This window comes from Bos indicus, chromosome 8, assembly GCF_029378745.1.
Source record: "Bos indicus isolate NIAB-ARS_2022 breed Sahiwal x Tharparkar chromosome 8, NIAB-ARS_B.indTharparkar_mat_pri_1.0, whole genome shotgun sequence".
NCBI lineage: Eukaryota > Metazoa > Chordata > Mammalia > Artiodactyla > Bovidae > Bos > Bos indicus.
The window spans coordinates 95,284,624-95,311,931 of NC_091767.1; the positions used below are offsets into that span (position 1 = coordinate 95,284,624).

The 27,308-nt window shown below is 36.9% G+C and overlaps 1 protein-coding gene across 2 annotated transcripts in view; it reads left to right on the top strand.

Moving 5' to 3' along the window:
- The window catches only part of FKTN (fukutin), a 56,507-nt gene that overhangs the window by 6,932 nt on the left and 22,267 nt on the right, over window positions 1–27,308 (top strand). Inside the window, exons 2-8 of one of the 2 annotated variants that reach the window (XM_070795231.1) lie at window positions 8,522–8,723; window positions 9,485–9,544; window positions 14,315–14,521; window positions 17,991–18,268; window positions 18,945–19,077; window positions 24,902–25,031; window positions 26,973–27,106. In XM_070795231.1, the coding sequence (XP_070651332.1) occupies window positions 8,619–8,723; window positions 9,485–9,544; window positions 14,315–14,521; window positions 17,991–18,268; window positions 18,945–19,077; window positions 24,902–25,031; window positions 26,973–27,106 (1,047 nt within the window). In that variant the 5' untranslated portion in view covers window positions 8,522–8,618. Of the gene's footprint in view, window positions 1–8,521; window positions 8,724–9,484; window positions 9,545–14,314; window positions 14,522–17,990; window positions 18,269–18,944; window positions 19,078–24,901; window positions 25,032–26,972; window positions 27,107–27,308 lie in introns of those variants that run through there. The other variant, XM_070795232.1, reaches the window with a different exon arrangement.

Consider the following 27,308-nt stretch of genomic DNA (forward strand, 5'->3'; position numbering starts at 1 on the left):
ATGTGAAATGGCAATGGGAAGCTGAAAGAATATGAAATGCTGCTCTTGGTTGTAGTAAGAGCCTGAGAACTATCTTGAGCTTCCTATCCTATACATTTTTCCTTCAAATTTGTGTGCGGCTGTCATCTACCACTAGTTTTTTCCAGCCTTTCTCGTGCCTTGATACAAATTGATAATAAAGAACAAAAGAAAGGGTAAAAGAATATGTTTGTTCTTGGCTGGAGGTGACAGTCTTGGTCTCTAGTTACCCAGGCTCAAAGACTGATAGGACTGATAACTCTGACACCTATAACCCATTAAAAGTTCAGTTGGGAAGCTGATCTGCCCATTCCTTTCTTCTTAATTGCCAAATCCTAGTTCATGCACTAGTTAGAGCCTGTTTCCAAGTCATCTAAGACTAATTCTGTGCTGTAGTGTGAAAGTCGCTTAGTCATGTTTGACTCTTTGCGACCTCATGGACTATATAGTCTCCAGGCCAGAATACTGGAGTGGGTCACCTTTCCCTTCTCTGGGGGAACCTTCCCAATCCAGGGATCAAACCCAGGTCTCCCTCATTGCAGGTGGATTCTTTACCAGCTGAGCCACAGGGGAAGCCCAAGAATACTGGAGTGGGTAGCCTATCCCTTCTCCAGTGGATCTTCCAGAACTAGGAGTCGAACCGGGATATCCTGCATTGCAGGTGGTTACTTACATATTAGCCTTCTCATATTTGCATTAGAACTGGAAGATACTTAGGTACTTAAACCTCATAACTTCCCTTAAAGTCCCCATTACATCTTCTTTTTTTTTTTTAAACATTTTCTGTCTCCTCCACCATCCCATCATTTAAATTTACTATCTGTGTAGTGTTCTTCTTTTCCATTAGACATGATATACTGCTTTCTTTATGAAGCTTTACCTAATATAAGTGAAAATACATTACTTGTCCTCCTCAGCATTTTTAATAGCTAAAATGTCACATGTAAAGAGAAATGTATACACAAATAATATTTTTCTTTTGGTTCTATGCTGTATTTCTCCATATGTTATTTTTAAATGTTTACTGTTCGGGAGTTAGAACTAAGTATGGGCATTAAACTCTAAAAATTCACTTTTTCATATTTCATATTCTGTTTTATTATAGAAGTTCCTGTAGGACAGAGAACTTTTTAAAATAAAACTTAAAAAAAATAGTTTTGTGTTCTCTTGAACATTGTGCAGTTGAGTATATTTAGATAGATATAAATAAAAAAAAGTATGCTAAAAGCATAAAGTATGCTAATACCTTTTTTATTTATAAGTATACTGCTGCTGCTGCTGCTGCTGCTAAGTCGCTTCAGTCGTGTCCGACTCTGTGCCACCCCATAGATGGCAGCCCACCAGGCTCTGCCGTCCCTGGGATTCTCCAGGCAAGAACACTGGAGTGGGTTTCCATTTCCTTCTCCAATGCATGAAAGTGAAAACGCTCAGTCATGTCCAACTCTTCGCAACCCCATGGACTACAGTCTACCAGGCTTCTCCACCCATAGGATTTTCCAGGCAAGAGTATTGGAGTGGGGTGCCATTGCCTTCTCAATAAGTATGCTAAATATACTCAAATAACTGCACAATGTTCAAAAGAACACAAAACTATTTTTTTTAAGTTTTATTATTTCTGGATATTAATTCAGTCATTTTTAGTGTGATAAGGGAGATGATTCATGTATTCTAATAACTGTAATGGAACAACAGACTGGTTCCAAATAGGAAAAGGAATACGTCAAGGCTGTATATTGTCACCCTGCTTATTTAACTTATATGCAGAGTACATCATGAGAAATGCTGGGCTGGAAGAAGCACAAGCTGGAATCAAGATTGCCGGGAGAAATATCAATAACCTGAGATATGCAGATGACACCACCCTTATGGCAGAAAGAGAAGAGGAACTAAAAAGCCTCGATGAAAGTGAAAGAGGAGAGTGGAAAAAGTTGGCTTAAAGCTCAACATTCAGAAAACGAAGATCATGGCATCTGGTCCCATTACTTCATGGGAAATAGATGGGGAAACAGTGGAAACAGTGTCAGACTTTATTTTTGGGGGCTCCAAAATCACTGCAGGTGGTGACTGTAGCCATGAAATTAGAAGACGTTTACTCCTTGGAAGAAAAGTTATGACCAACCTGGATAGCATATTGAAAAGCAGAGGCATTACTTTGCCAACAAAGGTCCGTCTAGTCAAGGCTATGGTTTTTCCTGTGGTCATGTATGGATGTGAGAGTTGGACTGTGAAGAAAGCTGAGCACCGAAGAATTGGTCATGTATGGATATGAGAGTTGGACTGTGAAGAAAGCTGAGCACCAAAGAATTGATGCTTTTGAACTGTGGTGTTGGAGAAGGCTCTTGAGAGTCCCTCGGACTGCAAGGAGATCCAACCAGTCCATTCTGAAGGAGATCAGCCCTGGGTGTTCTTTGGAGGGAATGACGCTAAAGCTGAAGCTCCAGTACCTTGGACACCTCATGCGAAGTGTTGACTCATTGGAAAAGACTGATGCTGGGAGGGATTGGGGGCAGGAGGAAAAGGGGATGATAGAGGATGAGATGGCTGGATGGCATCACCGACTTGATGGACGTGAGTTTGAGTGAACTCCAGGAGTTGGTGATGGACAGGCAGGCCTGGCATGCTGTGATTCATGGGGTCGCAAAGAGTCGGACACGACTTAGCGACTGAACTGAACTGAACTGAATAACTGTATTTCAAAACAGAAAATAGTAAAAGCCTTAAGGTTAGTTTCCTCTCTTTGTGCTCCATAGTAGCCTGTACTTACTCCTTCATAACCATTACACCTTGATAGTGTCTCTGTATTTATCTCTAATACAGTGTAGCACAAACCAGAATAGTGTTTCTTAATAGATGTGAAGGTGGTAAGGATGGTGGTTGTGTGTTTTGGAAAATACTTCCCATGCTGTTCTTTAGGACTTCTTACCCTTCACCACCATCAATTACCATTCTTTTAAAAACTCTTACATACTCATCTCTAAAATCTTTGAAGATAGAGAACGCTATTTTACTTATTTTATCTTCAGGGCTTAGCATTTTGTTGGCATCTCTCCCTTTTAAGGTAGACAGTAAATATTTATTCCTTGAAAGAAGGTAAGACTAGGAATTTATAGCTGGAAGAGATTGCTTCTGACTTGGAAGAGCATGAAAGACTTCATAAAGGAAGGTCATTGAGAGGAGTTGTGTAAAGAGGTATAGAACTGGTTCTCTGGAAATAGGTGAGAATACTTCAGACAAGAGGAAATGAACAAAAGCAAAGAGATAGTAAAGTGTTGTGTGTATTCCAGGAATACTTGGGCAGAGACCATAGACTGTGTGAAGTGGGAGAAAGTCTAAAAAATTTGTCTTATGTTCAGTTAGATTGTGAATGGCCTTGAATGCTTCTGTATTTGACCCTTGAACAGTACAGTCAGGAGTGCCAAACCTCTGTCAACTGAAATAAAAACACACATCGTGAGAGCTGTGAGTTTCAGTTTTATGTGGGAGATGGTCTCAGATAGTTGTGAGTAATTTCTTAGAAGAGGAAGTAGATAGGGGAGGTCAATAGATACATAATTTTGCAAAGAGGTATGTGCACTCGTGCACACATCTCTGTAGAAGTTTACTCCTAGTCACAAGGAACATGTATCTCAGTTAATGATTTTAGTGCTTTTCTAAATATGGGAAGATGTAAGAGTCCAGGTTCATAAACTGTTCTCCTGAAATATTTCCAACTATCTAAAGGCCTGTTTTCCCACAGGACAGAGTGCTTCATCCTGCCCTTCAGCCTGAATTCCTTTCACATATATTATAGGTTAGCAACTGCATTGGCTAAAGACTTGATTCTTGTAGAACTGGATGGTAGGCACCATCCTTTACACTGTCAAAAATCTACATGTAATAGAGTCAGCCCTCCATGTCTGCAGTTCCATGTCTACAAATTAAGTCAACAGCAGATCGTGTAATACTGTAGTGTTTATTATTGAAAAAAAAATCTATGTGTAAGTGGGCTTGTGTAGTTCAAATCTGTGTTGTTCATCGGTCAAATTTATGTGAAACTTGAGCTTTACTTGTAGATGTTAAGGAACCATTGAAAAATTTTGATGATGTAATTTGATTCATTTATCAGCAGCTTCGTATGTCTATCAGTGTAAGATTATGAGTAGGCAGAAAGTGGAACCTGGGACATCAATTAGAATTAAGACATTTGTACAATTAGAGTTTAAATTAGAATGACAGTGAAGAAAGAAGAGGAAGTTGGTGCAAGAGATATTTTAGAGGTAAACTCAATAAGCCTTGGCCTCTTAAGTATAACATTACTCATTTTAAAGTGGTAACTCCATTCCTAATGACGAGATGGTCCTAGCAAAAAGGAATGTTTTGATGGGCTAATATTCTTATCTTGGCAGTTAGTTAAATTGGTTTGGCATTTACAGAAAATAAATAATGAAATAAAGTTAATTGGATATCATCTTGATAATAAAAATGTAGTTGTGATTGATGATATATTTTGGAGATTTAGTTCATGTAAGAATTAATAGTAGGTTAGAGTTATGTCCAAAAAGAGAACAAGATATTAATTCTGACTTTATTTTTCTGTAGTGGTTTATATAGGTCTTTTATATTTTCTTCCCATTTTTTAATTCAAGCACAGGAAAGACTGGACTATAGCACACTCCAAGTGTTACTTTAGATTTTAGGAATCAGAGTACAATACATTGATGTACTTTTTAACACAATTACAAAAAGCTGAGCTGAAATACTGAAAATAAAGACTGTTCCTTTTATTATCTTGTGAGCTATCCTTATCACAGTACATATTTGACTGTCTTATTTTAGGAGGTTTTAGCTGACAGCAGGACTAATACCATTATTAATATTGTTTGATGTTGCTAATCTTTAGTTTTAGGACATAGAATATGATGATGATTTCTTCAGTTATCTGCTTGATGCATTATCTGTAAATCAAGTAGATTACTCACATCACTGGTGATATTTCTCTTAAGTAGTTTGTTGACTTTATGTAACATCATTGGATGTTTGCTATATATAGGCTTTCACTCTGGAAGCCCATTTGAATTGTTTCAAAATCCTACGAATTCTGATTTAAAGATGGCAGAGTAAAAACATTTGCCCTCTTCTATCTGAAATTACCCTGAAATAGCAAGGAAAATGAGAGACAGAGATGTATAGTTGACCTTTGAACAACACAAGTTTGAACTACAATGTGTGGATTTTTTTCAGTAGTAAATACTACAGTATTATATGACCCCTGGATAGTTGAATCCACAGATGCAAACCACATATATGAAGGAAATGCAGATACAAAGGAACTACGTGTATATATATATATATATATATATATATATATATATATATATATATATGGAGGGCCAACTATAAGTTATATGCAGATTTTTAGCTGCATAAAATGTTGACGCCCCTAACCCTGCATTGTTCAAGGGTCAGTTATAATTACATCTTCAGTAGGACTAGAGTCCTGTATCCCAAATTGAAATATTTGAGAACTGTATGTCAAATGTAAGCAGGAAGAGATTAAAAGAGCATTCTGACAGAAAGAGATCTCAGGTAGAACTGACAGAGCAGTGAAAGATAGATCTGTTTACAGTGGTGTCGGCTGCATAGAAAGGCAGTAGGAGAAGCTTCCTTGGAATGTCTGGCAACATATTCTAGCAGGAAAGGAAGAACAAATGAGAAAGCACACAGATACACGACCTTTGCAGGAAGCGCTCTTTTGATGAGGCAAGAAATAATGGCTAAACATCTTTCTCTTCCTTGTTCTCACATACATTGTCTCTCTCGCACACACACATGCACAGGACACCCTGTGTCATAAAGAGCTCTCTTGTAGGCTAGAGAGACTATCTTCTAGTCCAGAACACAGGCTTAATTCTTCCTCCTACAATCCTCTTGCAAATAATTGGCCTGGGTGAAGCTCATTTCATTCAAAGATAAACAGTGATAAAAAGAAAACGAGTACAGTATCTACACAAGTGTTACAGAAAGAAAAGCAAAAAGAAATGGAAAAACATGTGATGAAGACCCACGAGAAAACTGTAGTGGCATAACAAATTTAAGGAGACAACTACTTCTTTAAAGGCTTCCCTGGTAGCTCAGCTGGTAAAGAATCTGCTTGCAATGTGGGAGACCTGGGTTTGATCCCTGGGTTGGGAAGATCCCCTGGAGGAGGGCATGGCAACCCACTCCAGTATTCTTACCTGGAGAATCCCATGGGCAGAGGAGCCTGGCAGGCTACAGTCCAGGGGGTTGCAAAGAGTTGGACACGACTTGAGTGACTAAGCACAACACAGCCACTTCTTTAAAATAATAGAGAAAGCTAACTGGCTAGGAAGAAATAGTAAGACAGTGGTAAATAATGAGTCATAATTTGGCAGAACTCAAGAAAGAAAAATAAAATCAGGAATAAAAAGCCACATAGGAAACAGAAAAGAGAATTAATATTGTTGAAAACTCAGTAAGGGATATGACGACAGGCTTTTGAAAGTTGAGCAAAGTGAAATGGGAATGAAAGGAGATGAAACAAATGCTTAATTGTAGTTCTGGGAATAGAAATTCAACATTAGAACAGAAAAGTATTTAAAACACATATGAAAACCTGTTGCAGAGAAAGAAATCTTGATTCTACAGATTGGAAGAGCACATAATGAAGAAAAACTAATAACAATCATTAATATCATTACATAACCTAGTTTTTAAAAAATTGTTTTTCAAAACTAAGGAATGTGTTCTTTGCTCATGCATTAAAAAGATCATCTTGCCTGTAGTGCCAGGGAAAGGATCACATATTGTGAAGGGAGTATTTAGTATTGCAGGACAGTGGTACAAATCCTGTAAGTCATCAGAGGAAAGAGGGTGTGACCTCAAAGCCAAACTATTAGTTGACACCTGTTTTTGAACAACGCAAGAACTCAAGATAAATAATGCCCATATTTTAAGGAGAAGATAAATATCAGCCATCTAATAGACGAACAGAGATGATACAGTGAAAGGACTGGCAGGGAAACATAGTAGGAATAAGATTTTAAAAACAGAGATTGGTATTTGAGAGTAAAAAAGAACTATAGCAAAGTGAACTAATAAAAGTCAGGATTAAAAGGAGAGATGTAGAAGAGAACTAAAGCTGGAGAACTAAAGACAAAGTTTATGCATGAAGTAATAGAGGTATTAGTATATAGTTAACGGAGAAGGCAATGGCACCCCTCTCCAGTACTGTTGCCTGGAAAATCTCATGGGCTGAGGAGCCTGGTAGGCTGCAGTCCATAGGGTCGCTAAGAGTCAGACACGACTGAGCGACTTCACTTTCACTTTTTACTTTCATGCATTGGAGAAGGAAATGGCAACCCACTCCAGTGTTCTTGCCTGGAGAATCCCAGGGACAGGGAAGCCTGGTGGGCTGCTGTCTATGGGGTCGCACAGAGTCGGACACGACTGAAGCGACTTAGCAGCAGCAGCAGCAGTATATAGTTAAAGGAATAAAGATAAACATTTGAAGAACCAAATGTTGTGTGTATGACCAAAAGCAAACAGTGAAGAGGAGGTAAGAAGAAATAGAACTGTATTAAATTACTTGTTCTAAGGGAATAGTCAGATGGGACCAAAGATGAACAGAAACTTTGAGGAATTCCCTGGTGACGTAGGGGATGTGGGTTCAGTCCCCTGATCCACGAAGATTCCACATGCCACGGAGCAGCTAAGCCTGTGCACCACGACTACTGAGGTCACATTCTGGAACCTGCAAGCCACAACGAATGAGTCCCTGTGCCACAACTACTGAAGCTTGCACACCCTTGAGTCAGCAAGTCAAAACTACCGAGCCCATGCACCTAGAGCCTGTACTGCACAAGAGAAGCCACTGCACAGGAGAAGCCCACACATCGCAGCTAGAGAGTAGGCCCTGCTGTCCGCAACTAGAGAAAGCCCGTGTGCAGCAATGAAGACCCAGTGCAGCCAAAAACAAATAAAGTAGTGTGTACATGTTAAAGAACAAAATTTTTTATCATGACTTTTTTTACACTTTCCAAAAACTGAAAATGTGTATGGGATGTTTATAAAAACTGACCACAACCTACATCACATTAGACAACAGAGCTGTTACACAGGTGATGTTCCTTGACCAAAAGTTTATTTTTTCTTTGGCAGTGGCCTTAGTATGTGCATCAGCATCACCTGAGAATGTATCAGAATTGCAAACTTGGAGGCCTCACCCCGGTTCTACTAAATCAGAAACCCTGGGGGAGAATCCCTCCCATCTCTGTTGGTCAGTTTTTATGGATATCCCACTTAAGTTTATTTTTTGCAATTGTAAAGAATGCCATGATAAACATTTTTGTTCTTCCAGGTTTGGTCTTATATCTGATGATTTCTTTAGGATAGGACATTACCAAATCAAAGAATGTTCTGTTGAACTTTAGGTAACTTTTTCATGGTTAATAAAGTTGAAAAATTAAATATAGGCTTTTTTTTTTTTTTTTTTTTTGCTCTTCAGAAATATTTTTCACAGAAAACAAGATTATCTTTTTACCCCAAAAGATGAAACCAACTGGGTTACTTTCAAAAGACAACCAAGTGAGCACTGCAAACTGATGAGTAGAATCAGTAAGAACGTGATTTTGGTGGTTTTAACTTTGACAAGTTCTGCATTTCTGCTATTTCAGTTGTACTACTACAAGCACTATTTATCAGCAAAGGTAACATTTTTTTCCTTCTTTCTCATTATTAAACTTCATTATAGCTGTATATCTTCCTAACATACTTTACTTTTGCAGTACCTAAAATCAATCAGTTTTTTAAATCCTTGTAGAAATATTTCTTTGAAATTCTCCTCTTCATGGGCATGATAAGGAGCAATTCAGAATTGCAGTTAAAAATTATTATAATAACACTAAAAGTCAGAGGTGCAAAGTTTCAGTGATGTTGAAATTTTCTGATAGAATTGTGTGAAAATTGTTATTTTTCCAAACATTTCATCACTCATTGGAAAGAGTTCAGTGATAAATAATTTTGACAAAATGTTAGACTTAGTTTAGTACAAAGTTGATTTTTAATATAGTGCCTAACAGGGAAGTATAGTGTTATAACTTACCTTTATTATAAACCTTTAGGCATAAAGATAAAGAGACAATGATTTAGAATCTAGTAGCTTCTGAAGATCTTATAAATATACTAATTCTAAAGAGATAGCAAAGAGTTTACTATTATTTGATGGAAGTTAATAGATTCTGAGATGTTGACGATATATGCCTGTTTAATAAATTAGAGCAGTCTCAATGTTGTCCATCTTGGGTAGTTATATAATTGTAGAATTCTTAGCTCATGACTATATGTATTTAGATTATGCATTTTAATGATTATTAGCCAGTTACATAGGTTGAACCTCATACCTGCCCTAAATGTAATGTTAAGTGCTGGGCTTTGCATTTACTAACTTTTATTTTTGTTATCTTCTTAGAATGGATCTGGTTTATCAAAATCCAAAGGAAGCCGAATTGGATTTGATGGCATGCAGTGGGTATGTATGACAGTCGAGAAATTCTTCAATTGCCAAGTTCATTTAGTTCATTCACTTATATACTTAATAAGTATTTGTTGAATTATGACAGTTTTAATAGCTAGCTTGGTGGGAAGTGGGAGTAGGTGACAGAGGGCAAGGGGAAGACACTGTGCCACATGCTTTTATGGAGTATCACGTTTAGTCCTTATAGACTTGATGCTGCTAATACATGTTTGTCCTCAGTTCACTTCAAAAGATTAAGGTTGGTTGGCTAATAAGTGATTCCAGATTCTAACTGCTTGCTTCCAAAATCCTATTCATTGAGTTGTGGTGCTTCCCCAAATGAATAAATATGTGAAGAGCAGAACTGAACCAAGAAAATACAAAGAATATTTGCAAAACATGTGTCTGACAAAAGGTTGATAATCAAGGATAAATAAAGAACTCCTGCAACTCAGTAATAGATTTTTTTGTTCGTATTCTATCAAATTGAACAAGTGTCCTATTCCTGGTTTGCTGAGAGGTTTTTATCATGAAATAGGAATTGAATTTTGTCAAATTTTTTTTTTTGTGTTGAAATTCTCATAGAGGTTTCCTCCCTTTATTCTATTAATAAGATTGATTAATTTTCAAATGCTGCCTTTCATTCGTGGGATAACGTATACTTGGTCATAGTATTTTCTTTTTTTTTAACTACAGGAATTAATTTTTTAGTATCCTATTAAATGTCACTGCATCTGTGTTTATGAGGGACAGTGGTATATACTTTTATTTCTTTTTCTGTAATGTCTTTGTTAGGTTTTGCTATTAGGATTATACCGACCTCAAAATGAGTTTGAAGTATTTTCTCCTGCTCAGTTCGGAAACAGTTTTTGTATAATTGGCATTATTTCTTCCTTAAATCTTTGATAGAATTCGCCAGGGAACCATCTTAGAGTTTTTTCTTGTTTTGATGGCAAGACTTTTTTTATACAACAAATTCAATTTTGTTAATAGTTATAAGGCAAGTCAGATTTCCTGTTTCATCTTCTGGTAGTTTTGTTAATTGTGTTTTTAAAGAAATTTATCCATTTCCTCTAAGTTACTGAATTTCACGGCATAGCATTGTTTATTCTAACTTTTTACTTAGTTGTCTCTCCCACTAAGAGGTAATAAACTCCTCTGGAGCAGAGATTATTACCTCTGGAGCAGAGATTATTATATTCTTGGTATTTGCATAATCAGTTCAGTTCAGTTCAATCGCTCAGTCGTGTCCAACTCTTTGCAACTCCATGAATCGCAGCACTCCAGACCTCCCTGTCCATCACCAACTCTCGGAGTTCACTCAGACTCACGTCCATCGAGTCAGTGATGCCATCCAGCCATATCATCCTCTGTCGTCCCCTTCTCCTCCTGCCCCCAATCCCTCCCAGCATCAGAGTCTTTTCCAATGAGTCAACTCTTCACATGAGGTGGCCAAAGTACTGGAGTTTCAGCTTTAGCATCATTCCTTCCAAAGAAATCCCAGGGCTGATCTCCTTCAGAATGGACTGGTTGGATCTCCTTGCAGTCCAAGGGACTCCCAAGAATCTTCTCCAACACCACAGTTCAAAAGCATGAATTCTTCAGCACTCAGCTTTCTTCACAGTCCAACACTCATATCCATACATGACCACTGGAAAAACCATAGCCTTGACTAGACGGACCTTTGTTGGCAAAGTAACGTCTCTGCTTTTGAATATGCTATCTAGATTTGTCATAACTTTTCTTCCAAGGAGTAAGCGTCTTTTAATTTCATGGCTGCAGTCACCATCTGCAGTGATTTTGGAGCCCCCAAAAATAAAGTCTGACACTGTTTCCACTGTTTCCCCATCTATTTCCCATGAAGTGATGGGACCAGATGCCATGATCTTCAAATGTTGAGCTTTAAGCCAACTTTTTCACTCTCCTCTTTCACTTTCATCAAGAGGCTTTTGAGTTCCTCTTCACTTTCTGCCATAGGGGTGGTGTCATCTGCAATCTGAGGTTATTAATATTTCTCCTGGCAATCTTGATACCAGCTTGTGTTTTTTCCAGCCTAGCGTTTCTCATGATGTACTCTGCATAAAAGTTAAATAAGCAGGGTGACAATATACAGCCTTGACGTACTCCTTTTCCTATTTGGAACTAGTCTGTTGTTCCATGTCCAGTTCTAACTGCTGCTTCCTGACCTGCATACAGGTTTCTCAAGAGGCAGGTCAGGTGGTCTGGTATTCCCATCTCTTGAAGAATTTTCCACAGTTTTTTGTGATCCACACAGTCAAAGGCTTTGGCATAGTCAATAAAGCAAAAATAGATGTTTTTCTGGAACTCTCTTGCTTTTTCGATGATCCAGCAGATGTTGGCAGTTTGATCTCTGGTTCCTCTGCCTTTTCTAAAACCAGCTTGAACAACTGGAAGTTCACAGTTCACGTATTGCTGAAACCTGGCTTGGAGAATTTTGAGCATTACTTTACTAGTGTGTGAGATGAGTGCAATTGTGCAGTAGTTTGAGCATTCTTTGGCATTGCCTTTCTTTGGGATTGGAATGAAAACTGACCTTTTCCAGTCCTGTGGCCACTGCTGAATTTTCCAAATTTGCTGGCATATTGAGTGCAGCACTTTTACAGCATCAGCTTTCAAGATTTGAAATAGCTCAACTGGAATTCCATCGCCTCTACTAGCTTTGTTCGTAGTGATGCTTTCTAAGGCCCACTACTCTTCACATTCCAGGATGTCTGGCTCTAGGTGAGTGATCACACCATCGTGATTATCTTGGTCGTGAAGATCTTTTTTGTACAGTTCTTCTGTGTATTCCTGCCACCTCTTCTTATGTCTTCTGCTTCTGTTAGGTCAAAACAACAGAATGATCTCTGTTCATTTCCAAGGCAAACCATTCAGTATTACAGTAATCGAAGTCTATGCCCAAACCAGTAATGCTGAAGAAGCTGAAGTTGAACTGTTCTTTGAAGACCTACAAGACCTTTTAGAACTAACACCCAAAGAAGATGTCCTTTTCATTATAGGGGACTGGAATGCAAAAGTAGGAAGTCAAGAAACACCTAGAGTAACAGGCAAATTTGGCCTTGGAATACGGAATGAAGCAGGGCGAAGACTAATAGAGTTTTGCCAAGAAAATGCACTGGTCATGGCAAACACTGTCTTCCAACAACACAAGAGAAGACTCTACATATGGACATCACCAGATGGTCAACACTGAAATCAGATTGATTATATTCTTTGCAGCCAAAGATGGAGAAGCTCTATACAATCAACAAATCAAGACCAGGAGCTGACTGTGGCTCAGACTATGAACTCCTTATTGCCAAATTCAGACTTAAACTGAAGAAAGTAGGGAAAACCACTAGACCATTCAGGTATGACCTAAATCAAATCCCTTATGATTATACAGTGGAAGTGAGAAATAGATTTAAGGGCCTAGATCTGATAGATAGAATGCCTGATGAACTATGGAATGAGGTTCATGACATTGTACAGGGACAGGGATCAAGACCATCCCCATGGAAAAGCAATGAAAAAAGCAAAATGGCTGTCTGGGGAGGCCTTACAAATAGCTGTGAAAAGAGAAGCGAAAAGCAAAGGAGAAAAGGAAGGATATAAGCATCTGAATGCAGAGTTCCAAAGAATAGCAAGAAGAGATAAGAAAGCCTTCCTCAGCGATCAATGCAAAGAAATAGAGGAAAACAACAGAATGGGAAAGACTAGAGATCTCTTCAAGAAAATTAGAGATACCAAGGAAACATTTCATGCAAAGATGGTATTTGCATAATACCCTACAGTAAAAACAAAGGATAAGAGACTGATTTCATACATTTTCTCACTTTTTTATCTTTATAATTCCTGATATTCTAATCTGTTTATTATCTTGTATATGTTTTTACAAGTATTTTCAGGTTTTTGTGAGTAATCATTCATCCTTAATTCCATGAAGCATCTTTTTTGATGGGCATACATCCCATTGAAGTCATTATTGCTTTCAGTAACGTAGGCTTTTAAGCAACAATGTATGCTATTTATTTTGTTTTCTTGGCTACTCTTAGATATTGTTTACTCCTAAGTGTGATTATTTGGTTTCCATTCTGATTTCAAAATTTATTTTTTGCAGTAGAATGTTCTGCTTATTGCTCAGCAGAATCGTATTTTAAAATATCAGTATTACAGTATTATTAGAAAGTCAAACTGTGTGCAGGAATGGTCAAGCAGACAGTGTATTTTAGTTTGTCTTTTGCTTGGCAAGATTATTAAGCAGTATTTCAAATATGAAGAAAAGTTCCACATACAGTTGATTTTTGGTTTTGAAAATGTTGACATGAATATTTTAAATATTTTTAAAATTGATTTTAAATTTTTTAAATTTATTAATATTTTAAAATTGAAAGACCTGGTATTTCCTCTCCAACTTTTGCTTGAAAAGATTTAGCTACTACCAAGGGAATAATTTGTAAGTCCAGAGTTGTCATCTCAGATACTGCTTCCTCTGTGAAGTTTTCGATATCCTTTTGATGTGCAGTTAATTAGTTGATTGCTGTTCTGTACTTATCTTATATTGTAAATATTTGTACGTTGTCCTCAGTAGACCATGAGCTTCTTGAGAGCAGGTACAGTGTATTATTTATTTGTGGGTTTTTTAATGTTAGCAAAGTAGTAAGCCTGGTATGTATTGAATAAGCACTCTATATGTATTCTTATAAAATTAATGAATAAAACTTAATGAGATAGATTATTGTATTGGTTTAGAAAAATTAAGGGAATTCTTTTCCTCTCAAACAGCGTGCAGTTAAAAAATTTATTATGCTAACATCCAGTCAAAATGTACCCGTGTTCCTTATTGATCCTTTGATTCTGGAATTGATTAATAAAAACTTTGAACAAGTCAAGAATACTTCTCATGCCTCCTCCACTTCAGAATGCAAGGTTTTCTGTGTTCCAAGAGACTTTACTACATTTGCACTACAGTATCAACTATGGAAGAATGAGGTAAGATGATTTGCTTTCAGGTAATGGAATGTGTCTTTTGTAAAACAATATAAGATTAAACCAATTTCAACTGTATTTAAAATTTTTTATAAAGACATAAATTATATCAGGAATATTTTCAGCTATAAATAACAAAACACAAGGCTGCTCTGTCTATGAGATTTCCCAGGCAAGAATATTAGAGTGGGTTGCCATTTCCTTCCCCAGGGAATCTTACTGACCCCAGTTATTGAACCCACATCTGCAATGGCAGGTGGATTCTTTACCACTCAGCCACCTGGGAAGCCCACAACTGGAAGTAGATTTGTGCAGTACAGCCTTTAGTTAGGCCTTTGCTGTGTTTGATGAGAGCAACTTCTTTGTTCTTGACTCTCCTCTGTCATGATTATGAAAAGGCAAGCCATTTCATAGTTCTTGCTGTTTTGTCTATCTCCTCACACTCGAGGTCTGATTCCTTTTCAAGTTCTGTCTGGCCTTTTAAATTTTTCCTAAATTTACCAATTTATAATGTTTTTATTTCATCCTGTACAGTAGATTCGTGCTCTGAATGGGCCACTCTTACGCTCAATCAGTACTTTCCACCTCTTAGGTTTATGAAGAAAGGAAATCCTACAGCAGTTAATTCTAATATAAGGAGAACCAAGGTAAAATTGTATTAGACAGGGTCAATTTAGTTTAGTCGCTCAGTCATGTCCGACTCTTTGCAACCCCAGGAAGCACAGCACGCCAGGCCTCCCTGTCCATCACCAACTCCCGGAGTTCACCCAAACCCATGTCCATTGTGTCAGTGATGCCATCTACCATCTCATCCTCTGTCATCCCATTCTCCTGCCCTCAATCTTTCCCAGCATCAGGGTCTTTTTAAATAAGACAGCCCTTCGTATCAGGTGGCCAAAGTAATGGAGTTTCAGCTTCAACATCAGTCCTTCCAATGAACACCCAGGACTGATCTCCTTTAGGATGGACTGTTTGGATCTTCTTGCAGTCCAAGGGACTCTCAAGAGTCTTCTCCAACACCACAGTTCAAAAGCATCAATTCTTCGGCGCTCAGCTTTCTTTATAGTCCAACTCTCACATCCATACATGACTACTGGAAAAACCATAGCCTTGACTAGACGGACCTTTATTGGCAAAGTAATGTCTCTGCTTTTTAATATGCTGTCTGGGTTGGTCATAACTTTCCTTCCAAGGAGTAAGCGTCTTTTAATTTCATGGCTGCAGTCACCATCTGCAGTGATTTTGGAGCCCAGAAAACTAAAGTCAGCCACTGTTTCCACTGTTTCCCCATCTATTTCCCATGAAGTGATGGGACCAGATGCCATGATCTTCGTTTTCTGAATGTTGAGCTTTAAGCCAACTTTTTTACTCTCCTCTTCCACTTTCATCAAGAGGCTTTTTAGTTCCTCTTCACTTTCTCCCATAAGGGTGGTGTTATCTGCATATCTGAGGTTATTGATATTTCTCCCGGCAATCTTGATTCCAGCTTGTGCTTCTTCCAGCCCAGCGTTTCTCATGATGTACTCTGCATAGAAGGTAAATAAGCAGGATGACAATATACAGCCTTGACGTACTCCTTTTCCTATTTGGAACCAGTCTGTTGTTCCATGTCCAGTTCTAACTGTTGCTTCCTGACCTGCATATAGGTTTCTCAAGAGGCAGGTCAGGTGGTCTGGTATTCCCATCTCTTTCAGAATTTTCCACAGTTTAGACAGGGTAAGTTACATTAATTGCTGCTAAAAACAACCCTAAAATCTCATTGACTTAGTGCAAAAAAGGAGTAATTTTCTCTTGACAAAATCCAGTGTGAATATTCTTAGTCAAGGGTATTCCTGGATGACTTTCCTATAAGCAGTGCCCCAGGATGCAGGATGTTTCATTTGTGTGGCCTCCCTATCCCATAGTTCTTTGTTTCTCTACATGCAGATAAAAGAGAAAAAGCAGAGATCTTATGGGACATTGTAAGGCCAGGCCTAGAAGTGGTATCTGATGTTTCCATCCACATTTCCTTTGACCAAAACACAATTTCACTCTATATCCAGAAAGGGGAAGGCAATTGTAATTGATACTGGTTAGCATTCTGTACCAGAATGATCACTTTTTAGACATAGTTCCAACCTTTAATAACTTTAATGCCTGGTATTACCACTTAGAACTTTATTTTCCTTAACTGTAGATTAGGTGTAATATCTTCCCTGTTGACCTCCCATAGTTTCTATGGACATTAGATGAAATAATTAATGTGAATAAGCTTCATACACATTATATAAATATAGACTTAAAGAGGTGGTGGTGTAGAGTAGAAAGAACTTTGTATTTGGTTACATAAGACCTAAATGCTGGCAGTAGCTTTGCCTCTTGTTAATTTTGTCTCTTTGGACTTATGTAAGTCTTTTTCTTTATGTACAATATCTGTGCTACTTACTCTTTAAGATTGATGTCATGAATTCAACCAGTCAGTGAAAGTCGCTCAGTCATGTCTGACTCTTTGCAACCCCATGGACTATACAGTCCATGGAATTCTCCAGGCCAGAATACTGGAGTGGGTAGCCTTTCTCTTCTCCGGGGGATCTTCTCAACCCAGCGATCAAACCCAGATCAAACCTGCATTGCAGGTGGATTCTTTACCACCTGAGCCATAAGGAAAGCCTAGGAATACTGGAGTGGGTAGCCTATCCTGTCAGGGGGAACTTCGTGACCCAGGAATCGAACCGGGGTCTCCTTCATTGCAGGTGGATTCTTTACCAACTGAGCTATCAGGGAAGCCATAGATGTTATATATAAATACAGTAATGTTTATAAAGGTTCTTTAAAAACTGTACATTTCTGTTCAAATGGGAGGTGTTCTTAATAATAGTGTTTAACCATCCGTAGCACTGGTTGTTAGGATTAAAAATCTACCCTATAGGTTAATCTTTTTACGTGAGAGTTATACTATAACTAACAACTGTTTGAAATGTACTTTGCTTTATAGTATATCTTATTCTGTTTTCTAACGATGTATATTATGATAGACTTCTATTTTAGTAGCAGTTTGAGGCATTGGGATATAACTATGAGATGAGAAACCCTGCTCTTATGAAGCACTTTTGAAGATTATTAGAAGTTAAGTGGAGAATCACAGGTTTAATTTTAAGTCCTTACATTAACATTTACTTTGGAGATGCTAACCAGAGAACACTATAGTGCATGGACATTCTCATTCCAAGGGAGAAATTTGTATTGATTTTCATAAAGAGAGTCTTTGAACATGTCTTCCATGCTCTTTGGTTTCTCTTTTTGATGCTTTCCTTAATTCTCTCACCACCACCTTTCCTTCTCCACCTTCGTTTTTTAATCTTCAGGCAAAGAGCAGATTAGGACAATAATACAGAAGACTTAATTCAGTATTAAGAGTAACTTTAATTTTGCTACTAGTATTTATTTTAAATATTCAAACATTTAAAATATTTAAATGTTTCTTTTGTTTTAGGAAGGCTGGTTTTGGATAGCTGAAAATATGGGATTTCAATGCCTGAAGATCGAGAGCAAGGACCCCCGGCTGGATTGGATAGACTCACTTTCTGGAACTGAAATCCCCCTGCACTACATCTGCAAATTGGCCAGTCATGCCATCCACTTGGTGGTCTTTCATGAGAGGAGTGGCAACTACCTCTGGCATGGCCATCTACGGCTGAAAGGACATGTCGACAGGAAGTTTGTTCCTTTTCGAAAGTTACAGTTTGGTCGTTATCCTGGAGCTTTTGACAGGTAAATTCAGGGTCTAAAGGGAATACGTGAAACCTACCTTGTTCAGTCATGAATTCTTATTCTCTTTTTCACATTTAGTATAAAACTTAAAATGTATTTCATACAAATAAGTTTTGAAATGTAAATATTCAACAAGAAGCAACTCATGTACATATACTCCAGGAAATATGTATCAGAATGTTCATAGCAACATTGTTCTCAGTGCCCCAAACAAAATGTGGTGTGTGTACACAATGAAGAACCATGGGGCAGGGAAATGAAGAAGCTCTTAACTCATGCTCTGTGTAGCAACAAGATGAATCCTACAATGCTGAGTGACAGAAGTGAGGCATAAAAGAATACAAATCTTATTATATTTGTAAAGAGATCAGACACAGGATAAAGTATGTTTGTAGATATATACTTATAAGTAAAAGTGTTCAGAATGTAAAAACTTCCAGTTATGAGATAAGTTCTTGGGATATAATGTACAGTATGATGACTATAGTTAATTAACATTGCTGTATTACATATTTGACAGTTGCTAAAAGAGTAGATCTTTAAAAATGATACCTTATATGCTTGATCTTTAGCTATTTTGCTTATGTTGTATTTTTTTTTTTAATGAATGTACTTTGAAGAGGCTGCCAGTTTTCTGAATTAAGTCCTTGTAATAAGTCTTAATTTTTGTTTTCAGGCCAGAGTTACAACAAATTACTGTTGATGGATTAGATGTTCTCATTCCAAAAGATCCAGTGCACTTTCTAGAAGAAATACCACACTCTAGATTTATTGAGTGTAGGTATAAAGAAGCTCGAGCATTCTTTCAGGTTAGAGTTAACCAAATATTGTACTTTACAATTTAAAGGAAATATGTTTATTTTTAGTATTTACCAGTTGAGGTGGGGGGAGGGTAAAAAGAGACTTAGGTAAGAAAACGTCTTTTCTGATTTGTCTGTTTCCTTCTAGATTGTTTAAATTTTTTAAATTTTTTAAGTAGATTAAACATTAACCTTAAGGAACAATTTATTCCCCAGTTGAATGGTTTGATATTTACGGAGACCTTATTTTATTTGGATAGACATTGACAGGTTCAGCACTGGCCTCTGCTTTTAGTTAGGATTGCCCACAAACTTTATAAAGATGGTACATTCTGTTCTTAAAGCAATCCAAGTAGGATCAAACCATGTAAAATACATACTTCATAGAAAATACAGTTTTTCTCAGAGGGTTGGCACTGAATATGAATTTTTTGTGTTTATGAAGGTCTTTCAAGATAAATGCTACACAAAGACCAAGTGCTTTTGAACTTTACTTTATTCTGTTGTTTTAACTTTCAGTTCAATAAACATTTATTAAAAGCCGGCTTCCCAGGAACTCTCCAGACCCTGGGGATATAAAGATGATTTTAAAGGACATGAAAGTTCAGCTCTAGGAAATGACATGAAACAGAGATACAGTGAAAGCAATCAGATCTGTGGTGGGGTTTTGGTACTCTAGTTTTTCCTTGTGCCCTTTATTTTTCTGGGCAAACTTTTATTTTATTTTATTTTCTGGGTTCCCTTCCAAGAAAGCTGTGTATCCAAGGACTGGAGGGGAATGACAAAAAGAAGTACCAGCTGTATTGTCACCAGCCAAATGCCCAGAACCCAAAAATGCAAGGGTTTTTTTTCTGATAGGTTGTGCTGGCGCCCAACATCTAGACATGACAGCCAGAGTAGGCCTTCCTAGCCCTGTTCCTTTAAATCTTTAGATTTGTGGCTGAAGCCTCATGAATGAGAAGCTGGAAAACTGCATGTGTAGCTGGGCCAGTGTCAGTGGGCAAGTGCTGCCCTTCACATCCCTACCACAGTGTATGAGGAAGCGGAAGAGAAGCAGACTGGTGCTTGAATTTCACCATCCATTCACTGTTCCTGTCTCAAAGAGTTTGTTCTGATTGCCACCTCTGTCCTAGCAGTTATCACAATTAATTGTGAATGTCTGTCCTGTCCACCTATAAGATGATGTGAACTTTTTGATAGCAGGCATCTTATTTTACTCTCCTCTGTAGCCCCAGCATCTAGCACAATACCTGACACAAAGAAAAGATCCTATAGTGGTGGGAAAATGCATAAAGAATAAGGTGCTCAGAATCATGGTTTTTTCTTTTTTTTTCCAGAACACTTATTGGGGCTGCTCCATTTACTTGGCAAGCATTTGCCCATACTCATTTTATTGATCTTTGTTAGAAGGCAGTGTAAAATGTAAAATGTTTCAAAATATTGAGAAATCATGAGAATCAGTTCAGTTTAGTCACTCAGTCGTGTCCGACTCTTTGCGACCCCATGGACTGCAGCATGCCAGGCTTCCCTGTCAACTCCCGGAGCCTACTCAAACTCATGTCTATCGCATTGGTGATGCCATCCAACCATCTCATCATTTGTCGTCCCCTTCTCCTACCGCCTCGAGTCTTTCCCAGCATTAGGGTCTTTTCAAATGAGTTGGTTCTTTGTATCAGGTAGCCGAAGTATTGGAGTTTCAGCTTCAGCATCAGTCCTTCCAGTGAATATTCAGGGTTGATTCCCTTTAGAATTGACTTAATTTCTTATGTTAGAACCAGGAAGGTCAGTTTTCAAATTAAAGTGAACATACCTAACTTTGAACACTTGATGGCGCCAAACAGTCTTAAATACAATGCCTGGTGTTTAAAAAAAAAAATTGATGAGCTAATCTACTAGATCTCATAGAGCAGCCTTCTAACTTTCCTTTTTTAAAATAGATTTTTGGAAACGTTTTCAAACCTTCAGAAAAGTTACAGATGCAATACAAATAATTCCTTTTCCTTAACCATTTGGGAGTTATTTGTTGATATCTACCGCACAACCTCAAGTAATTTAATATTTCTTAAAAACAAGAACATTCTCATAATATCTTAATACAAAAAATCAGAAAATAACATAAAGATTATTACCATTTAATCCTCATTCAAGTTTTGCTAATTATCCTAATAATGACCATTATAATCAAAGGATCTAGTTCAGAATCACATGTTGCTTTTATCTTCTGTCTCTTTAGTTTCCTTAAATCTGGAACAGTTTCACAATCACTTTTTAACATTTATGACTTTGATACTTTTGAAGATTACAGGCTAGATATTTTGTAAACTGTCCCTTGTTTGGGGTTTGTGTGGTTTTTCCTCATGTTACATTGATATTATACACCTTTAGTAAGACTAACACAGAAGTGATTCTGTGCTTTCACTTTATCCTGTCAGATGCTGCTTGATTTTGATTTGCCCCATGTGGATGCCCACATCACCTGCTCAGGCCCCGATACCCTTGCCAGACCACCACTATTCACTTTCTTGCTCTGCCTCATGTAATGGTTCTAGTTTAGAAGAGTCCAGGAAGGGAAGGAGAACAGAGGGAAGTGTCTCCTGACTTCCTTTTTTACTTCAACTATTTTCTCAATCTACCAAAGCATAGGATAATACATATTTTTCTGCACTTGATTTTGTCTCAGCAGCAGCCATCTAAAAATAATTGGTGCTCTCCAGTGTGTTGAGTTCCAGTAAAAAAAAAAAACCATAGAGGATATGGAAATATCTGGATCCCTAGTTCAGGAATATCTAGAAAGCTATATTCATATCCTCTTCTACTACATTGCTCTGAGACCTGGGGAAAATTTCTGACTCTTAGTTTCCTCATCTATGAATGTGTGGGCACCTTCTGTTATCTTGTTATTTTTAATCTATATTTTGGGGAAAGATTTGGGCAAAAGTTGCCTGAACAGAAAAGATCAAATATGATGTGATATTTAAATTAGGATTCAGTCTTTTTCTAAACGCATGATAATCCCAAGATTTATATGAGACATTTTAAATGAAAAAAAAAAAAAAAGTATGTTTGCTCAGTTGTGTCCAACTCTTTGTGACATGGTCCATAGCCCGCCAGACTCCTCTGTCCATGAGATAGATTCTTCAGGCAAGAATACTGGAGTGGGTTGCCATTCCCTTCTCCAGGAGATCTTCCCAGCCCAGGGATCAAACCCAGGTCTCCTGCATTGTAGGCAGACTTCTTACCGTCTGAGCCACCAGGAAAGCCCTATGTATAACTATAATTTTTAAAGTCCATAACACATGTAAAGAGTGTATAGGTATATACATGTTTATATTTGAACACATATGAGGGTCAGTTCTAACAAATGGAATTTCTGGGTGTGTCATGTTATTAAAGGTATGTCAACTGGACATAACTATCAGAGTAATATTTTTGTAGAACATAAAGTTTTCATTTATATTATTTGATTTGATCCTTTCATTTACTCTGTGAAATAAGCCAAGATTCACCATTAACATTTAAGAAAACTAAGGTCTCAAAATGTAAGATGTGAGGTCTTGAGATGTAAGTCACAGTCATTATTGGCTGAGCATGGACTAAATTCTGAGTCTCTAAACTCCTAGCTCTAGACTTTTCTCCCTGCAGCAGGGATAAGAGCATGCATCTCTCATTCCAGTCATATGTCCTAACAGCATTATGTCTCTGAGGATGTTTTCATATTAAAGAGATCCCATATATGTATTCTGGAGAAAGTAACTTATCTTCAGGAATCCCTCTTTTTTCCTAGCAATACTTTTTGCTTGAAATATATGGTCCTTGTAGGAACTGTATTTCCTCCTATTGTAAAAGAATGCCTGATATTTTAGGATATTGTTGGCATGGGAGGGGCTTAATCAATCATTTATTCATTTACCCATTTATCAGTATGTGTTAGTCACATATTATATGCTAGGTACCATTTGAAATTTGCATATACACTGATGGAGAGATTCAGTACCTGCCCTCAAGGAATCATCTTTACAGCCTAGTGGAGGAAATATAAATAGAATCAGCAGTTAGAATGAAATATGATAAGCGAGAATGGGCAAAATAGGTGAAGGGGATTAAGAGATATAAACTTCCAGTCATGGGTATGTAATGTACAAAATAGGGAATATAGTCAGTAATATTGTAATAGCTCTGTATGGTGACAGATGGAAGCTAGAATTATCATGGTGATCATTTTGTAATGTATGAAAATATTGAATCACTGTCTTCTACACCTCTATGAAAATTTAAAATCACTGTGTTCTATACCTGAAGCTAATATAATATTGTATATAAATTATAATTCATTTAATAAAGAAGCTCTTGATGTTTTGTACATCAAAAAATCAAAAAAGAATAAAATATAATAATTATAGTAAAAGTATATAAAAATAGTAACTTATGAGCTCATTGAACAGAGTTTTTCATTAGTCTGTGTCTACATATCTAGTAGCAAACATAATTTTTTGCTCTCTAATGTTGAACTGAAGAGGAGTCCTGGAAGAATAAATATATATGTATTCCTAGGAAAATCAGAGATTGTTTTTCAGAGGGTGGAACTGAAGCATTCAAGATTTTATTAGTCAAGGGCATTTCAGACAAAGGAAGCATGTTATGAAGACACAGAGGCTTGAAAAATTGTGACATATTTGGTGAGTGAAATCTGAGGAGGGTGGAGATAAAGGCCAGACCAGTAGTCTAGACCTAAACACAGTGACCTTGTCTGTCACGCCAAGAAGTTTAGACTTTGTCCTGTAGGTAGTGAAGCATTAGTGAAGAACTTATAATTCTTCTTCAGTTCCCGAACCCCCTAAAATGAAGAAAAGTGAAGAGACTATAGATAAATGACTAGTATTTGTATAGAATTTAAAAATTTGTGAGACATTTGTCTGTCATCCATTAGCTCATTAAATTCTCACAGCTGTCTTGCAGACTATAATTATTATCCTTTAATTACTGATGAGAAAATTATATCTGAGAGAGATTTGTTCTTTCATTCTCTTATTCATTCAGGCACTGTTTTAGACATTGGAGATACAGTGATAAACAAAATGAAGTCCCTTTCCTCATAGAGCTTATTTTCTTCTGAAGTGATATGCCCAGGGTCACAGCTAAAATGAAGTGAGATTAGACTTGAACACAGTCTGCTTCAAAAATCCTATGTTCTTTCTACTGTACTATTCAGTCCTAAAGAGCATTTATACTAGTGAATGATGAAAATATCATTGAATGCATTGTAGTTCAGATATGCATGTAACTGTCTTAATTAGCCTTTTCCTGTAAAACTAGAATGTATAAAACTCACCCCTGGGAATCCTGATTATATTCCTTCCTCCTTTAACTTGGCTCTCCTAGAATCTGCTCTTTATAGTCTTATTTTAATGTGTGACTAACAAAGAATTCTGAAACCTGATTTTTATACTAGAAAAATTATAATATGGGTTAGTTTTCAAGTTTAATTTGGATGTCACAGAAATATTTCTGGTAACTTAGAAATGGCTATAGTATGCTGCTGCTGCTAAGTCGCTTCAGTCGTGTCCGACTCTGTGCGACCCCATAGACAGCAGCCTATCAGGCTCTACCATCCCTGGGATTCTCCAGGCAAGAACACTGGAGTGGGTTGCCATTTCCTTCTCCAATGCATGAAAGTGAAAAGTGAAAGGGAAGTCGCTCAGTCCTGCCCAACTCTTCGAGACCCCATGGACTGCAGCCTACCAGGCTTCTCCGTCCATGGGATTTTCCAGGCAAGAGAACTGGAGTGGGGTGCCATTGCTATAGTATAGTAGCTTACTATTTGTTATATCTGTAGCAATACCTTGATGATAACACTGTGGAAGCTATGACCTTTCAGAAGCGTGCAAAGGAATTGTTGCAACTAGCAGCCAAAACATTAAAGAAGTTGGGAGTGCGGTTCTGGCTGAGCAGTGGAACTTGTCTAGGTAAAATTCTTGCTTTTCATTTGTCTTTTTGACATTTCATCCTCTTTGGCTTTAGGGATGACTGCTTGAGATGACAAAACATCAGTGGTATTTGAAGTGTCATATTTATAGACAGAATAAACATACTGCATGGAGCAAGGATTTATTGATTTTTTAAAAAAGAAATAACTTCAAAATCATAAAACAGAATTAGGAAGGCCATGTTGTGGTTCCCAAAATAATGTGTGTAAAATTTATATCAGAACATGCAGACTACATGTGATCCTCAGGTAATCTTTAGATTAGCATTTTATTATTTCTACCCGTAGGTGGTTATTCTCTTTGAAACGAAACTGTATTCTGTTTCTTTACATACAAACAATACAGACAACTTGCATTGCATCAAGTTTCTAAGATCAAGTGTTTTTAAGAGAAACAATGAAGGGAATGTTATAAGGTCTTTCCCAAATCTTTTCCACATCATGATGGTATCACTGATGGGACATCATTGTCTTATCATATTCTGCTTATTCTGAGATGGGAAAGTTTAGAATCCAAGAGAGATTTCCAAATCTGTTTCCACTATTCATTAGATCAGACTTCTTTGAAATGTAAACTTATTAAGAATCGTAAATTTTTTAAAATTCTTTCTTGTTTATAATGATAACTGATTATAGCTATTTTTGTTCCCTCTTAGTTATAACTATTTGTACAAAAGTTAATTCTGTTCTGCTTTTAGAGGGTTACCATATAATTTATTTAATTTGAATGAATGAAAGGAGTGCTGTTAGTAATTATGGTACAACAGGTATAAACAGGGATATATGGTTATATTGTCATTTAAGCTTTGTGGAAAATTTACATGATTCTTCGTGTCAAGGAGTTTACAGCTAGAGTAAGCCACCTCCGCCTCTTGCCCTGCACAAAAAAGAGTACATCTCGTTTATGTGATATATGCTCTAAGGTTTAACTTTTTGAAGCAAGATTGTTTTGTGGACTGTTACCAAAATTCTTCTTAATCATTTCTCATGCTGTCTTTTGAGTTCTTAGCCCTTTAAGGGCATTTATAAAATGAGAGAAGTTGGATTAGGTGATATTTAAAGTGCCTTCCATTTTTTTCTTTTTTAATAATTTGTGATTTTTTGATAGATGTGGATTATAGATTTTTCTTAAACTGGATGTGAGATCCTCCTGTTCTTGGTTTCTAAAGATCTGTGTTAAAACTGAAATTAAAGTTTAGAATTCCAAACAGTATTTCCCAAAGGTAATTGTAGACATTTGTTTACTTTTTGAATACTTTGAATGAAAGGAGTAGAAGGATATTAAGGGAAAACCCAGAGCCCTTAGTAATATTAAGGTATAAAGCTTTTTCCTTTTAGAAAGTACAATAGCACCTAACTTAGATACATAGTAAATATGTAGACATATCTTTGGATGATATGTGAAAATGGAGGTTGATACTGCTCTTCTTTTTTATATGACCCATCACACATTCAGAGCTGTTAAGTTCTACAAATTACTGCTTAGGAAAGGAATATTGATTAAGCAAAAGAATTAAATTATGTTTTTAGCATATTTTCAAAGCAACTTTCACCATAGATTTATGAGTAAACATTTTAAGAAGTAACAGTGTTTTAAATGAATGGCTCAGTTAACATTATTAAAGCTAATAATTTATTCAGAAATTAAAGTACATCATGAAAAGTCTTGAGGTTTCTGAGTGCTCAGAGCAGGTGAAGGAAGGGAGGAATAAAAGAAATACTCTTCAACAATTGGCTCCTATGATTATAAATATTAAGTTGGGATCTAATTTAAAAATTCTGATAAAGCACACTAAATCTAATCCTGTGAAATAAAATACATTGTTATAAAGACTGTCCATTCTAATAATTACTAATTATTTCCAAACTTAAGTTTTTAAAAAAGTTTTCTTATTCCTTTTTTTTTTTTCTTTTTTTTTAGGATGGTTTCGGCAATGCAGCATTATTCCATATAGTAAAGATGTTGACCTAGGAATTTTTATACAGGATTACAAATCTGATATTATTTCAGCATTTCAAGATGCAGGACTCCCACTCAAACACAAATTTGGGAAGGTCAGTAATAAAAATGCTTCACTTCAGTAGTAACATGTTTCAAAAGTTAAGTTTATATTAAGCAACTCAGAGATGTTTCATATAGCATTTTATCATTCAGTATTGGCCAGAATGAGTTCAACAGAAAATTATTACCACTTGTGCCTTCTGCACTATTTAAGGAAAACTAGAAAACCTGGCTTTTTATTGACCACAAGAAAGT